The sequence below is a fragment of the Xyrauchen texanus genome, chromosome 47 (assembly GCF_025860055.1).
Source record: "Xyrauchen texanus isolate HMW12.3.18 chromosome 47, RBS_HiC_50CHRs, whole genome shotgun sequence".
Taxonomy (NCBI): Eukaryota; Metazoa; Chordata; class Actinopteri; order Cypriniformes; family Catostomidae; genus Xyrauchen; species Xyrauchen texanus.
Genome location: NC_068322.1, coordinates 12,741,046 through 12,756,179, shown reverse-complemented (window position 1 = coordinate 12,756,179; position 15,134 = coordinate 12,741,046). Strand labels below are relative to the sequence as shown.

General features: G+C 36.9%; 1 protein-coding gene across 8 annotated transcripts in view; it reads left to right on the top strand.

The window, feature by feature from the left end:
- Positions 1 to 15,134, top strand: part of LOC127639179 (MICOS complex subunit MIC19-like) — a 93,169-nt gene that overhangs the window by 53,502 nt on the left and 24,533 nt on the right. For 5 of the 8 annotated variants that reach the window (XM_052121071.1, XM_052121070.1, XM_052121068.1 and 2 more), the window contains exons 5-6: positions 1,414 to 1,428; positions 4,992 to 5,075. In XM_052121071.1, the coding sequence (XP_051977031.1) occupies positions 1,414 to 1,428; positions 4,992 to 5,075 (99 nt within the window). The remainder of the gene's footprint in view (positions 1 to 1,413; positions 1,429 to 4,991; positions 5,076 to 15,134) is intronic. The other 3 variants (XM_052121073.1, XM_052121069.1, XM_052121065.1) reach the window with 1 other exon arrangement.

The following is a 15,134-nucleotide window of genomic DNA, read 5'->3' as shown; positions in this document are numbered from 1 at the left end:
AGGTATGTTAAACCTCTTTTTCATAATCCCTTAAATGGCCTAAGAAATTCTGCATTCCTTTTTACATGACGTTTCAGGACTCTGTTTTCTGCTGTTCTCTGTTTTATAAAGTGCATTTAAACGTGGTGATTATAGAGTGCAACAGTCCCAACAGTAAAAATACCTTATTTTTTCAAATTTCTGATGAAAAACTACACACACCATGATCCAGAAGGGAAACGATTCATCGACAACCCACTTCCATGTCACACTTTGAAATGATGCAGTCGATTCTCCTTGGGCTCTCAAACTACTTATATATGTGTATATATCTGAATATTTTGCCATAAACTACCAACCAATTTAAAAGAATAGTTGTATGTTTTTAATTTAATTACGTTATTTGCAATGCTTAGTGGGATAGTAGTTCATTCTCTCATTAAAGACGGTAGTACACCTGCTTGTACCTTTTGTACATGTATGGGAAAAATACATCCAGACCAATACAGCTGAAAAAATAGGCGGGTGCCAGACACTGTTGCGATCCACTACTAATCCCCACTTGGAAAGCCAGCTTAAACTAGTACAGGTTGGTTTGCTTGTCTTGGCTGGTCTGTTGGCTGGTTTTAGGGGGGTTTAGGTACTTTTCATCTGGTCTGGCTTTGAGACCAGCTGAAACCTTTTAAGAACGGGTCAAACCAGCTATGATCAACAAACTGTTTTGTTTGTTGTAAGGTGTTTTTCTGAAGTAAAAAAACTTAAATTCAATAATCATCTCACAAAAGACATGAATGATGCATCAAATCATGTATCTTGTTGAGGAGTGGTCTGCTATTACTTTTCGAATCAATTAGACTTCATTTTGCATGGTGGACAATTAAACAAGCTAAGAAAATCCCATAGAACTAGACTGTAAAAATAGATAGATTAATTTAATGTCATCATTTTACCTTTCCCATTATTTAACGAATGGGCAGATGGGAGGATGTGTTTGCAAGAGAAAATTATATAAGTTTAATTTTCTTTAGGATTATTAACAATTCTCTGTGAACTAGAAAAGGATGGCAAATGTACCTGAGGGTTTGAGAAGTTCATCACCAGAGTTATGGTGGGATTGGGATCACTCTGCTGTGATTAGATTTAGATTAGATCAGATGTTCAGGTTTTAGGTTTTAGATGAGATTTATCACTGCGAAGAGCTCTTTCTCACCTTTCAACAGTGTTTGATAACACAGAGCTGATCGAGCAGTCTGTCTACCTGGCCTTGAATACAGCAACAACCTTCTGTTTCACTCTTGCTGTCCTGTGTGTCGTTTAAATAAGGAGTGTAATTTTAGGAACTTCCTTATTAAATCAGTGAAATTCTCTCTCTCTCTCTCTCTCTCTCTCTCTCTCTCTCTCTCTTCTCCTTTTGTCTCTGCTCCCTCACTCCAGCAGATGGAGAGGAAGGTAAGGCATAAGAGAGGTTTGATTTATACATCCCTAATACATCTCATGTCAGTGTCCTCTCAACCTCTGTAGTGATTCTTCCACCTTGGCTTCCTGCAGCAGTACTGCATGCCTAATTAGACCACACATCACTTTCACCCTCTCCTGTTGAAATGCATTTTAATCACAATCACAATTAATTTAATTCTGCTTTTATAATTCTTAATTACAATTGCATTATTTCACAAAATGTCTCTAATATTTGCTTGTCCAAAGGAATGTTTCATTAACAGATATAAATCAAACTTGTCTTAATGGCACATTTGGTTTATCTTTTCTATAAATGTAAAATGGTTGAACTTGTCACATGATGTAGCTTCAACATGTCCACTGTTTCCATTGTCATGACACTCAACTAGCCCTAAATTTTGCAAGCACTATAATTAGACTGTGTAAACATGGCTTTTAGTATATCTCTGCATATAACATGTTATTAACTAGTAAGGGTCTTTTCCAGTAGCTGAAGGTCAAGAGTGACAGAGGGGGACAGTCAGGTGTGATAGGAGACAGAATCATGAACACAACCATAAAGATTCTCTCCTCATTCACTGCTGAGGTTATCTCTCTCTCTGCATCCACACACACACACACGCACACGCCGCACACACACTAAAGCCTCTTACGCACAAAGGTGTTCCAGTGAGGGCTCCTAGATGAATCCTGTCATGAATTGATGCCCTTGAAATAAATAGAGACGTATGTTAAATACTTCGATTTGCATAACATGTGTCAGTGCGTCACAATGGAAAAATTAAAATGGCATCTCCCGGTTTAAGCATGGATTCCCTGAAGAACAAACTGCAGCTAAAAAAACATGCCCATGGTGATCTAAAGCGTGGGAGTATTTTAGCTGGAGACCCAACGATGTGGTGGTGCCTGTGTAAGATATGCAAATTGGAAATGGCTTATCACAGCCGTACAACCGCCAAGAACGAACATTTGAAGCGAAAGCATCCCGGATCGCTTGTCAAGATGGCAGCAACGTAAGTCCTGTTTACTTTTTGTCCCCACCCACCCAAACATTATATAGTATTACAACACGTGTTTCTGTTAGTAGTAGTCACTTAAAATATATATTCTAAATGTTTCCTCATTACCCCATGTTAAAAGTAATTTCTGCACCGCTGCTAACGTAACTTCACACCATGCGCCATCTAATTTTGTTATTTGGCCGTTTTATATTTTCTGTTTACTTTAATGGCCATGCAGCCCTCTACATTGCAAGTAAATTTCGCACTATGAGACCAAAAACGTCTGTTATTAGCCACTGGCAAGTACATTTTAACATTTCACTCGCCAGTGAGCACGGAGGAAAAAGTACTTGTGTCTCATTCACTTGAACTCCAAACATCTCAGGGAACCGCACCACGGACGTCACAAGAACAGCTCTCTTGAGAGTGTGTGAAGATGAACCACTTCTCAGGCGCTCTGATGAGCCGTCTACAGAGGTGTGCGCAAAACTCCCGTGAAAATATAAACATGGTATAAACTGATTCGTTTTGTGAACGCAAAGCGCTCTAGTTTCACTTTACGGCCATGTAATGTCAAATATGCGTGGTCATTGTGGGTTTATTCACGCAGTGTTAATAACATGCAGTGAGACAGAGAAGATGTCCTGCTCTATTTCTGTGGAGATTATCAAATGCAAGAAACAGAATCTCAAAGTCATCCTTCATGAGAAATAAGGGCTTGTGAGTTAACCAGTGAGCCTTAAAATAATGTGTGAAAGTGAAGAATTTAAGGCAGAAATATATTACTATTGCATAATATATAATGTAATATATAATATAATATAATAGCTATACAGGTTAGCTGGGTTACAAAATAAAACAAAACATTGAAAGTCCAATGGATCAAAAGTATTTCGGACAAATAAGAGAGATATTTTAGTTATTTAGACATATTTTGATAATTAAAATATTATTTTAATTATTTTATAATTTTATTTGACTGTCATTCATACATTTTTGAAGCCTGAAAAGGAAATCATATTCCCTTATTTTATTATATGACCCAAGCTAAATTTGTATAAATTACTTTGTTGTGTGCATGAAGCACACATAGTGAGTTTGTATGGTAATTAATCATCATATTCGTGAAACACCTAAAACATCATAGTCCTAAAACAGTAATCATAGTCATAATCACAATTATTTGTATGACAATTAATTGTCAGCCAAATTTCACAATCGTGACCCCTAATTTTCATTATTAGGTTCCTACCTTGTGAATTGTTTTGTTACAAATGTTTTACTGAGAGTTGATTAAGAATGCACAAGTTTTAGTTATTCCTGTTAGATAAACATTGAAAGTGTTACTCAAATTGCACAAATTTTACTGTAAAATAATTTTATGTTGGACTGCACTTTCCTTTTACTCGAATTGAACAAGATCTTACTTAAAATCACTCCAAAATAAAATTAATGTAATCTACATTTAGCAATCCAACAACAAAATAAATGAAACAAGTGTGAAATTCAAGTCACTTTCAGGAGGAATATCAAAACATTGTGCAACCTCCAGTTTAGCAGTCCAACATAAAATCTCTCCAAAATAAAATTAATGTTGGACTGTAAAATGGAGATTACCAGTTAAAACAGGGCTATTTTTGTTACAGAATAATACCCCGCAGTGCATACTTTGTTTCTTGTACATTTGTTTGTGTTTAAGAGAAGATAATTTATTAAAATATTGAAATATTAATGAGACATGTATTTTGGGTTAATTAATTGTTATATTAACATTAAAAATCTTTAGAAAAATTGGCAAATTAATTGTTAGATTAATCGACTAATCGAATAATAATCGTTAGATTAATCAATAAAAATAATAATCGTTAAGTGCAGCCCTACTTGACCCTGATCAGACATTTTTCAAAGAATGCATTCATATAAGATGCATTTCTGCTTTAAAAAACTGTTTGACACAGTGTATTGCAATGGTACAGAATATAAATGTCTTGAGGAGCATTTTTAAAAGTTGTGACTTAAACTGACACAGCATCTTGAAACCACTCATAACACACCACAGCACAAAATACAGCACGAGATGCAACGCAATGGCCAAATATGTTTGTCTAAGTGTTTATGGCTATTGGGGCATCACTTTGCAGAGGATGAATTTAAAGACACAATTTTTTCAATAGGGGTTTTAAAGTGCAAACTGTCAAACAACTAAAGCATATCACATGATCAGCACACTTAAGCACCCCCCCCCCCCTTTAAAATATTAAAACAGAGAACATGAAGAAAAATCTGGATCTGACTAATTGATTTCATTAGACCTAATCAACTATTGTTGTTGGATGGCTAGCCAACCATCATGACCATCCCTAATATCTTTTCTGCTGCTTGGTGTGCAGAGGGTCTATATGATTTTGCCTAAAGCAGGAATACATATACCCAAGTTGTGAAATATAAATGATAATATAACCATGCTATTTAACCACCTGGCTCTGTGTGATTTATATTTTTTCTGTATAGTGTACAGAATTTTCTAACTTTGTGTTTGTGTTCTCTCCACAGGCTAGACAGCTGGAGGAGAGAGACAAAGAGCTCAGGAAGCAGGATGCCTTCTACAGAGAGCAAGTGGCCAAGCTGAAGGAAAGGGTATGGCCTATACATTTGCAGCTATGTTATCTACAGTTCTTCGAAATATACTCAAACAAAACACTGCATTATCACTAACATGATATGACAATCATAATGCTCTACAGTAGCTCTCTAATGTTAGATCAGACTGCCTTATGGAGTCAGAACTTGAGACTGTCTTTCTTGTGCAATGGAAGCAGAGAGTGAGACAGCCTGTCCTGGGATACAGAGGAATACCGGAGATATACAGTTGCATTTACTGTAATCACGTTTCTTTTTGTTTGCTTACTCTGAGGGCCAAGTCGAAATTATTGGCTGTGGTAATCAACAGCATACCCACATATACGGTGCACAGACATCACTGTAGGTTGAAGACCTGGAATAATCCATTGAAGCTCTCTTTAGTCAGAGATTAAATGTATTCTTTGTCCATGAAACTAGCTGATCTTACACACTACAGTCTCCACAAGGACAGCTCTCATGTCATTTCAGGTCTGCATGCGAAGGCGTTATTGATCACTCGCAGCTTCATCAATCACTTATCGAGCTCTGTTCAGTACTCCCAGCACTGTGTCAACATACAGTATACAAAAACACACTCACCTAAACCCAACTGAGAGAGACACAGTCTGCTGGACTCAAGTGTGTATATACCGTATGCATTTGTAAAGCTTGATTTGTTGGTTAGATTTTCATTAATAATAAATGCCCTGTTTTTTGCAAGAATAGCTAATGTTTTACAGTATGATGTGTTGCATACTAGGCAGGATAAGGAGAACGTCCATAGTTGAGTTATGAACTTCACCTGTAGTTACTCTGCTCTGACACCTTTGTGATCTTCACACATACACTAAAAATTACCTTGAGGGGACGATTGGAAAATGTCTAAAAACTAGTAACTGAATACTTTTTGGGGCCACTTTATATACAGTATATACAGTATATTGTTTTTGTGAAAAAAATAGGGCTGTCGATGTAACGCTTGAATTCAGTGCAATTAATTTTATTAAAAATAACGCATTGAAAAAATTACCGCAGTTAATCGCAATGCCCCCTGATTGTAATAAGGAAGATTCCTGTGAAATGCAAGCTTGTAGTACCACCTGTTTACTCCAGAGGGCAGTAATTAAAATTTTAACTGTGTGGTAATGCGCAGTTTATACAGTGAAGAAAACAACCAGACATTCGTTACGTTCTTACGTTCAAAACATTTGATGGAGCGCCAATTCAAACTAAGGGATCTCAAGATGTGTTCTAAGTATTAAACTATATTTAACTTGACACAGTGACCTAAAAAATTTATGTTTATGACCCGAGACGCTACACAAGCATGTCTGACGCAGGTGTAAATTGATGGGTCCTTAAGTCAAGTGGTCAAGTCAAGTCTATTTTTTAGAATAAAATAGAATAGAATCCTTTATTTTGGTCAGTAACCCTGAGCCTCAACCACTTAGCCACCACTGCCCCCCGTTTTATTGTCAGTTAGTACACAGTGAAACGAGACAACGTTCCTCCAGGACCATGGTGCTACATAAAAACAACACAGGACAAACACAGAACCACATGAGACTACACAACTAAATAAAATATATATATATATATATATATATATATATATATATAGATATATATATATAGATATATATTGTAACGTATTCAATGGAAAGGAGGAGGCGAGAACTGGCTTTTCAATATAAATAATAGTTTTAATGATAAACTTAAAAGACAACACAAACACACACATGACGGACATGTCTGCTAACCATCTCTCTCTCCCGCACGGCCCTCTGCAGTCAGCATTTAAACCTCACGGAGGCATAATTAGCCTAATACGGGACCGGGTGTGTGGTATCACGACCCGGCCCCGCCCTCCGTCCTGCCACATTCCTCCCTCATTCTCTCAGGCTGGGGAGCCCCCGGCCTGATGTACACCCCCCCCCCCCTTTCCCTGGGGGAGGGCGCGCCTTCCGCGCTGTCTGCCGACAGGTCATCCCCATCTACCTGGAGGAGGGAGGGGACAAGGGGAGGGAAACAGAAATAATTAAAATGGGGTGTACTTCCTGTAACAGTGTAGTACCCCCCAAAAAAACACTGTAAAATTTAAAAGACAACACCAACACACACGACGGACATGTCCGCTAACGATCTCTCTCTCTCCCGCACGGCCCTCTGCAGTCAGCCTTTAAACCTCACGGAGGCATAATTAGCCTAATACGGGACCGGGTGTGTAGTATCACGACCCGGCCCCGCCCTCCGCCCTGCCACATATATATATATATATATATATATATATATATATATATATATATATATACCTATATATATAGTGCACTATGCAAACGTGCAAAAAGTATGGGACAGTACAAGAAATTTCTAACAATGAACAGGACAATATGCACAGTGAGTGCAAAAAGATGACCGTTTCTAAAAATGTAAACATAACATACTATGAGATTGTGTTCTATGCACATAGCAGTTATTGAGGTAGCAGACAGTTATAAAGTGACAGTAATTAAAGTGCCAGTAATTAAAGTGCAACTCAGGACACGTGTGTGTGTGTGTGTGTGTGTCAAACCAGTCTCTGAGTATTGAGGAGTCTTATGGCTTAGGGGAAGAAGCTGTTACACAGTCTGTCCGTGGGGGCCCGAATGCTTCGGTATCTCTTGCCAGACGGCAGGAGGGTAAAGAGTTTGTGTGAGGGGTGTGTGGGGTCGTCCACAATGCTGGTTGCTTTGTGGATACAGTGTTTTTTGTAAATAAACACTGCCCTCATAATACACCTCAAACTGATTGACAAATTCACTTGTGAAATGGATTGCTGTGAACTGTATGCCAATGATTGACTTGTTCAATAATATGGTAGTAAACAATACATTGTATTCTAAAGACGCTTTTTTGTATTGTCTTATCAATGATTAACTCTTCTGCCACAAGAATGTAAAGCATTTTAATTATCTGAATATATATATATATATATATATATATATATATATATATATATATATATATATATATATATATATATTTAAATATTTAAAGATAAGTATGTATAATTATTTCATCATAATATATTAAATTATTTTTATATGAGGGCTTTCTCGGCAAATATTTGTATATGTGATTAATCGCGATTAATTAATCGAGACATCATGTTATTAATTCAATTAAAAATTGTAATCGATTGACAGCCCTAGAAAAAAATATAAAGTTTTGTTTACAGTATCATCGCTAATCATTCAAGAAACCATTGAATTGATTCTGGATATATCACAATATTGTATTTTTTCAACCGGTTTCTGCTTCCTTGTCTCCCTGTTTTACCCTTGCATTTGCCTGTAACAGTACCCACAACGGAAAGAGAAAAAGAGAGAATGAGAGATACAGAACGAATAAAGCGCTGATATATATTACATGACTTTTTCAATTCAGTTTTCTCGTTTATCAGTGGCTTGCATCTGACAGCCCATCACAGCTCTGAGACAGCGGCTGCCACCTCCAGCCTACTTATTGGTGTGGCCACTCAAATTTTTCTGAGTGGCCATGCCACTTGAGATTGAGACTGAGATCTCTCAATTTTTTCTTGCCCATATTTTTCTGCTCAATTGCATTATTATTCATTTTCTTTTTCGAAACGCACTGTGATCACAGTGGAGAGCTGCAATCTCAACTGAGGCTCTAAGGTGTTGAAAAGAGCTGCTTATACAGTGTTTTAAGCCTGATCAATGGAATTTAAATGACCTCAAGGGCACTTGAATTCTGTTGCGTTGACTGTATCTGTTTGCCTGCCTTTAAAATGTCTTTATCTTTTTCGTTTCTTTAACACTGCTTTTTTTCCCTCAGTCTCATAGTCTGGCTTGTTAAAGTGTATGAAAAAAGAGATGAACTGTATCATATTCCAAGCCAAGTAGTTCTTAAATTTAGGAGCTGAGCGACCAAACTCCCAGAGTGCATTATGCCTGCCACTCAATGATATGAAATGGCAATAGACTCCGCTAACTTGGCATGAGTATCATGAGGAATTTAACCATTCTGGTTCCATTTCTGATTTCCTTATGGAGTTCCTTAAAGATTCCATTAAGAATTATTTCATCACTTTTGAAAAAGTATCCCCTCTTCCCAACACATAATTAGTCCTAGCTATATACTAAAATACTTAGCAAAAGCAGTACTTGATTTGAAATCTTTTTCATTAATAATAAAACAAGAAAATGTATCTTGAACTACACAATGTTATATGAGTAACCACTTGTTTTAAAATGAGAGTATTAAGAGTGAGTAACTTGGAGTATTAAAATTAGAAGAAAATAAATAAATATAAAAGGATTTTTATTTAATTTATTAATAAATTAATGTTAAATGGTTCCAGATGGGCTATTTTGAGTATTTCTGTAACTGCTGATCTCCTGGGATTTTCACTCACAACAGTCTCTAGAATTGACTCAGAATGGTGCCAGAAACAAAAAGAAAACATAGTTTTTTTAACAGAAATGCATTGTTGATGAGAGAGGTCAACAGAGAATGGCCAGACTAGTTGGACCTAAGTCTACAGTAACTCAGATAACCGCTCTGTACAATTGTGGTGAGAATGCTACTCTGAGATGCGGGTCGGTGCAGTTTTGGTAGCACGAGGGGGACCTACACAATATTAGGCTGTTGGTTTTAATGTTGTGGCTGATCGGTGTATGATGTAGTAGTAGTAGTAGTAGTAGTTTCTTTCTTCTGGTGTTTTATAGTGATGTAGCACATGTTTATTGTATGAAATGACTCTACTCTGCTTGTAAAAAATCTATCTCTTTCTGTTTCATGCATTTACTGACAGCATTGTTAAGTGAAAAGCATTTGCTGTTTTATTTGAAATCAGTCTGTGGTCATTATCTCTTCCTCCCTGTAGACAAGATACTGGGTAGGGACAGAGTTAGTCTCTGCTGGAGGGCTTGTTAATTTAATTAGCAGTGTTTTATCTAGACAAAAAGCATAGCTTGCGTTCACACTCATGTCCTCTTGTTTTTAGTTACAGACACACGCTTGCTTGAATCATAAGTCTATAAATGAATAGTTTGGCCAAAAATGTGTATTCTGTTATTTACTCATCCTCATGTCATTCCAAACTTAGCATGACATTCGTCCCTCCATCAAACACAGAAGTTTAGCAGAATGTTGATTTTCTATACAATTAATTAAGCATGCTATGACCAGGGACACTCAAACTGCAAAAAGGATGAAAAAATAGGCTGTCGATTTAACATAAAGTAATGCGTTAAAAGATATATGCAAATAGTCATGTCCCCGGACAGTAATATGGAATATTCCTGCCATCATAGCAATTCAAGCTTGAAGTACCACCTGTTTTCTGCAGGATGGCAGTAAGCGAAACTGTACAGAGAACACACAACACTCAGGCTTGCTTGACGGTAGCAGTAGTGCAAGATGAGAATGTGTTGTTGCATTCAAACACAGCTGGACGGAGCGCAATTCTGAATGCAGAATACAGTATGATGATAACAGGGGTGTAATGATTCATTCATCACACAACTTGGTTCGGTTCATCATTCTTTAAACTAAGCTTGAATCAAGAAAATGTAAGATTGTGAGTTTTTTTTTTTTTTTTGTCATTGTTCCTTGGCTTTAAAGTTAAGCTTAAATTACTGCTCTTAAAAGTGCTACATGATCCATCAGAGATGTACTGGGACTAAAAGTCAGCCCAGAACAGGGCCATGGTGACACCACATGGAAATATTAGATATAGAGAATTATGTTAGATACATGTGTTGATTATATACATTTTTGTTTATATTTTAAATTAAAATGGTATATTTTTTGTAATTATATTGTCTCTGATTACATCTAAATATTCTTTTCAAAAATACATACTTAATGGAATTGCATGCTTATCCAGTTAAATAATAATATACTGATGAAATCAAATCAGACATGACATTTGACATTAGGATTGTATTTCCCCATAGCATTATTATACATTATATTCAGCATTATATACAGTACATGGTTTTTCATGCATTGAAAATTGCTGAAGCAAATTTTATAATGTTCATCTTGCTTTCACCACTTTAAAAGTGTTAAATATGCTTCATGTGTGGAACGCAAATGCTCGTGGATTGATTGAAGACTCGTTTCACGTGTGTGTTGTGTGATCCACCAAGAAACACTCATGCAAGTGACGCTCTGCTCTATCCTCGTGTACCTTTGGAGAACACAGGAGCATGCATCAACCAGGCTTCCCTCAATATGTGAGTTCCGGAGACAGCATAGCGCAGTGCGGATCACACACACGATTAATCAGAATCAGCTTTATTGCCAGGTATGTGTACACATACCTGGAATTTGACTCAGGATTGTACATTGCTCACAATGTGCTTACTCATACAAAAATACAATAACACAATAATAAAATAAAATCAGACACAGGCTACAGTGTAGACAACAAAAACTGAACAAAAAATTAACAAAAACAATATTGACAAATAGTGCCGTGATCAGAGTGCAAAGGATGCAGGAGTAAAGTTATTATTATCATTATTATGTACATGTTGGAGGTGGATGTGATATACAGGTACACATTCATGCATACATGTAAACTGGCCTTTCCTCGATATTGTGGCACAGACAACAAAACTTATGCAAACCATTTGAATTTTACATCAGAATTCACTATTTTAAAGTGCTGTGGAGAAGTTCAACCATTTCAAATGCCTATACATTTGAACAGCACCTACGAGGAGAAGGGAAAACACCTGTCCTACATCAGCATCAATTACAAAACGTTTCTCACCAACACTAACATTTATCAAAGTTAACTGTAACATCATTTTTAGTGATGCACCGAAATGAAAATTCTGGGACAAAACCGAAAATGTAGGATGCACTTGGCCGAAAACCGAAAATGACTTCTATATATATACCTATTTTAAAATATTTATTTAAAATAATTGTATCAATATTACACTTTTAAATTAATTTCATGAAATGATCACACTTTTATTGAAAGTAACGCACCAAAATTGGACAGAAAATATATTAAAACAATATTAAATATATTATTTTTTATTCAGTTCTTTAACAATCAAATTTAACAGATTTGTTTTTTTTACCAATTATCCAAATAATGTAATGTTCTAGAAAACTATAATGATATGCAAAACAGCAGTCAAGTAGTGAACTTAGCAGCTCTATGCTAGCATCTTGCAAATACAAAAAGTTTAAATATGCTAAACAGTCATTTTAATGAAAACAACAGGCAAAACACAAAACGGCAGAGGGCCTCTATTCTGTTTATGTAAACGTATTTTCACTTTAATATAAAATTATTGTGCAAAACAAAACCACAAACTGTAAACGACAGATCTAGCCTCAAGTGAAGAACAAAGTTTTGCTGGGCTAAACACATTTTTATGTAATTGCTATACACAGAGGAAATTGGACTGCTGTCTATTTAAGTAAAAGTGGCAGGTTTCTCTTCAAGAACAAAAGTTGCTCAGCCTTCTGGCAGGAGAGACGGTTCCTCTTCTCATCAAGAATATGAGATGCTGCGCTGAGTAGTCTCTCTCTCTGTGTGTGCTGGTCCTTGGGGCAGATAAATACCTGCGTGCAGTCTGCACAAACAATGGAAAGCGATCTTTGTTCATGCCCCAGTAGTCAAGAGGATTGTCGCGTTCGCGTGATATGAGTGTGAAGCCGATCGTCTGTGTTCCGCAACTGCTTTCGGGTCCTTGAATAAATTGTAACGTGTGAGGAAGGGCACCCGGTGGACTTTCTGGTGCCATTCTAAGGTAAGATGGTGCCCTCCCTTGGGAGTTGGTGCCCTACACAGACTGTGAAGTATGCGTATAGGGAGCGGCGATACTGCTTTGAAATATTTCCACACAACTGACATCGGCTTTGCTTGGTAGCGCCATGATGATGGCTAGATCGATCGAGAGTGAAACCTGACCACTGAGGGGCGGGGAAGCATATATTTTCGGCCTTTTTTCTCTTTCGGATAAAACCAAAAATTCCATTTTAGGCCGAATATTTGCATCCCTAAAAATTTTCATTACAACTGTAGCAGTTGTGCTAAACATTTTGAACAAAGTCGTGTGTAATATTGTGAGATATTTCCTTATGATGTTTGAGATTACGAAACAAACTGGCCTGGTTTGTCTTCAGATGTTCCTAAAATCAAAATGATTCCCAATTCATTAAACAGTCTGATAAAGGGAAAATACTATCTGTTATGGAGTAGGAAACAAACATTTCCTCTATAGAAGAACAGTCCCAAATCAGTAAAGTGGTTTACTCATGAATATTATATTTAGGGCTATTGAAATAAGGTGTTAAGCACCTTGAAGTACAAAAAAATTTGAATTCAGAAGTTTCTAGATGCTCAGACAATCAAAAATAAATTATTTTCATTACAAACTTGAAATGCAACTATATATCTTAAATATAATTTGCAATAATGTAAAAAAAAACTGCATCCCATATGTGATGACAGTGTACTTCATCCAACACCAAAAAAACCCCTGTGTGTTGCAGATTAATATTAGACTATAAACCTCTAAACTTTCATTTTCTCTTGCGCAGACAGAGCAGATCACTCTCGCTCTTCAAATGGACATTCGATCCCTCACGCTGAAAGACATGTCTATCTCCCCTGCTCCTGGTGCTCCCTGTATTACATTCACTTTTCTTTTTCAGTTTCAGTTTTGCAGTTTCAGCCGATCTCATCGTACAATATCTGTGGCTGCTAGAGTGCAATCGTATTTTAGAGCTCCTTGTGTACAATGAAGCCATTTCTGTTTTTATGTCTATGTTATGTAGGTGTAGAACGTTGCACGTATTGGATAGAATTGAATCTCCACAATGTGCGTAGTCACATTTTTTAACCATAATGACGATAAACGTATACAGCCCTAAAATATATCTTTTCTCGAGAGCCATTTTTCTTAGCTTCAAACTAGGTTTAACTTAACACAGTGACCTTAAAACACTGTTTATGACGAGACGCAACTTTTAACTTGCAATATCATGTTTGCACCGTATGTGCATACTGTATTGGCTCACTGTCTGATGAACGCAAAAGTTTCAAATATGTTACTCGGTGTCTGAAGATATTTTCCATACTATCACGGAACGTCTAGTCAGGTTTTACTAGAATAGAATATTACTGAATACTATGCACTTTTGTGCACTTTTGCTTGTTTGCAAATCTGTTTTGTTTCTCAGTCTCCTGCAGTAAGAGGGGAAAAATGGAAGGATAGACTCCACAGGCCACTGTTCTGCTCTCCTTCCCTGTTTGCAATCACCAGCTTTGATTTTTTTTAAAGCTCTGTCTCACACCTCCACAAGTGCACTGCAAATCCAATATGGCTGCCATGCTGTTGAGCCATAATGGCTATCACAGCAGGGTTTCCCTCCACATCCTCTCTGGTCTGTGAGAGATTACACAACCTACTGATTACTGCGCCACTGCTCAAATCTCTCATTAAAATCCTGGGAGATTTAATTTGAACATGGGGTTGTTTCTTAAACACCATCTAAATCCACTGCCTGTGACAGAAGTAGCTTTTTAGATAGGTCTTTGATTAGTCTATGACACCCGCTATGTGCACCAGATTAAATTAACTTCTATTTCAAGCTACCTGTAAACAGAATATGTGAGATAACTTTCAGACAGTCTGACAGCTGAAGGAACAGGTGAAGAGTTGAAAATGTATTAACAGAGAAGGCAAACATCGCTATTATTGTTGATCATACATATTAATCCTCCTCGCAAAATACCTCAAATTGTTTGGCATATTGAAGAGAGAGGTGTGCTGTTACATTTTAAAGCAGTCAGAATTACTAACCAATTACAGATGTTTGCTCAGAGGATGATGAAATGGGTGGAAAAATCACAGATACATTAAAAGGGTGGTCCCTGCCATACATAGGGTCAACAATATTATATAGACTTGTAGGAGGGCTCTTTTGGTAGTAAGTAACCACCTAGCAAGCACTGAACAGCTTAGCAGCCTTATGGAACATCCTAGTAACACTTTAGAAACCACTTAGAACACTTTACAGTGGTGGCTGGTGATT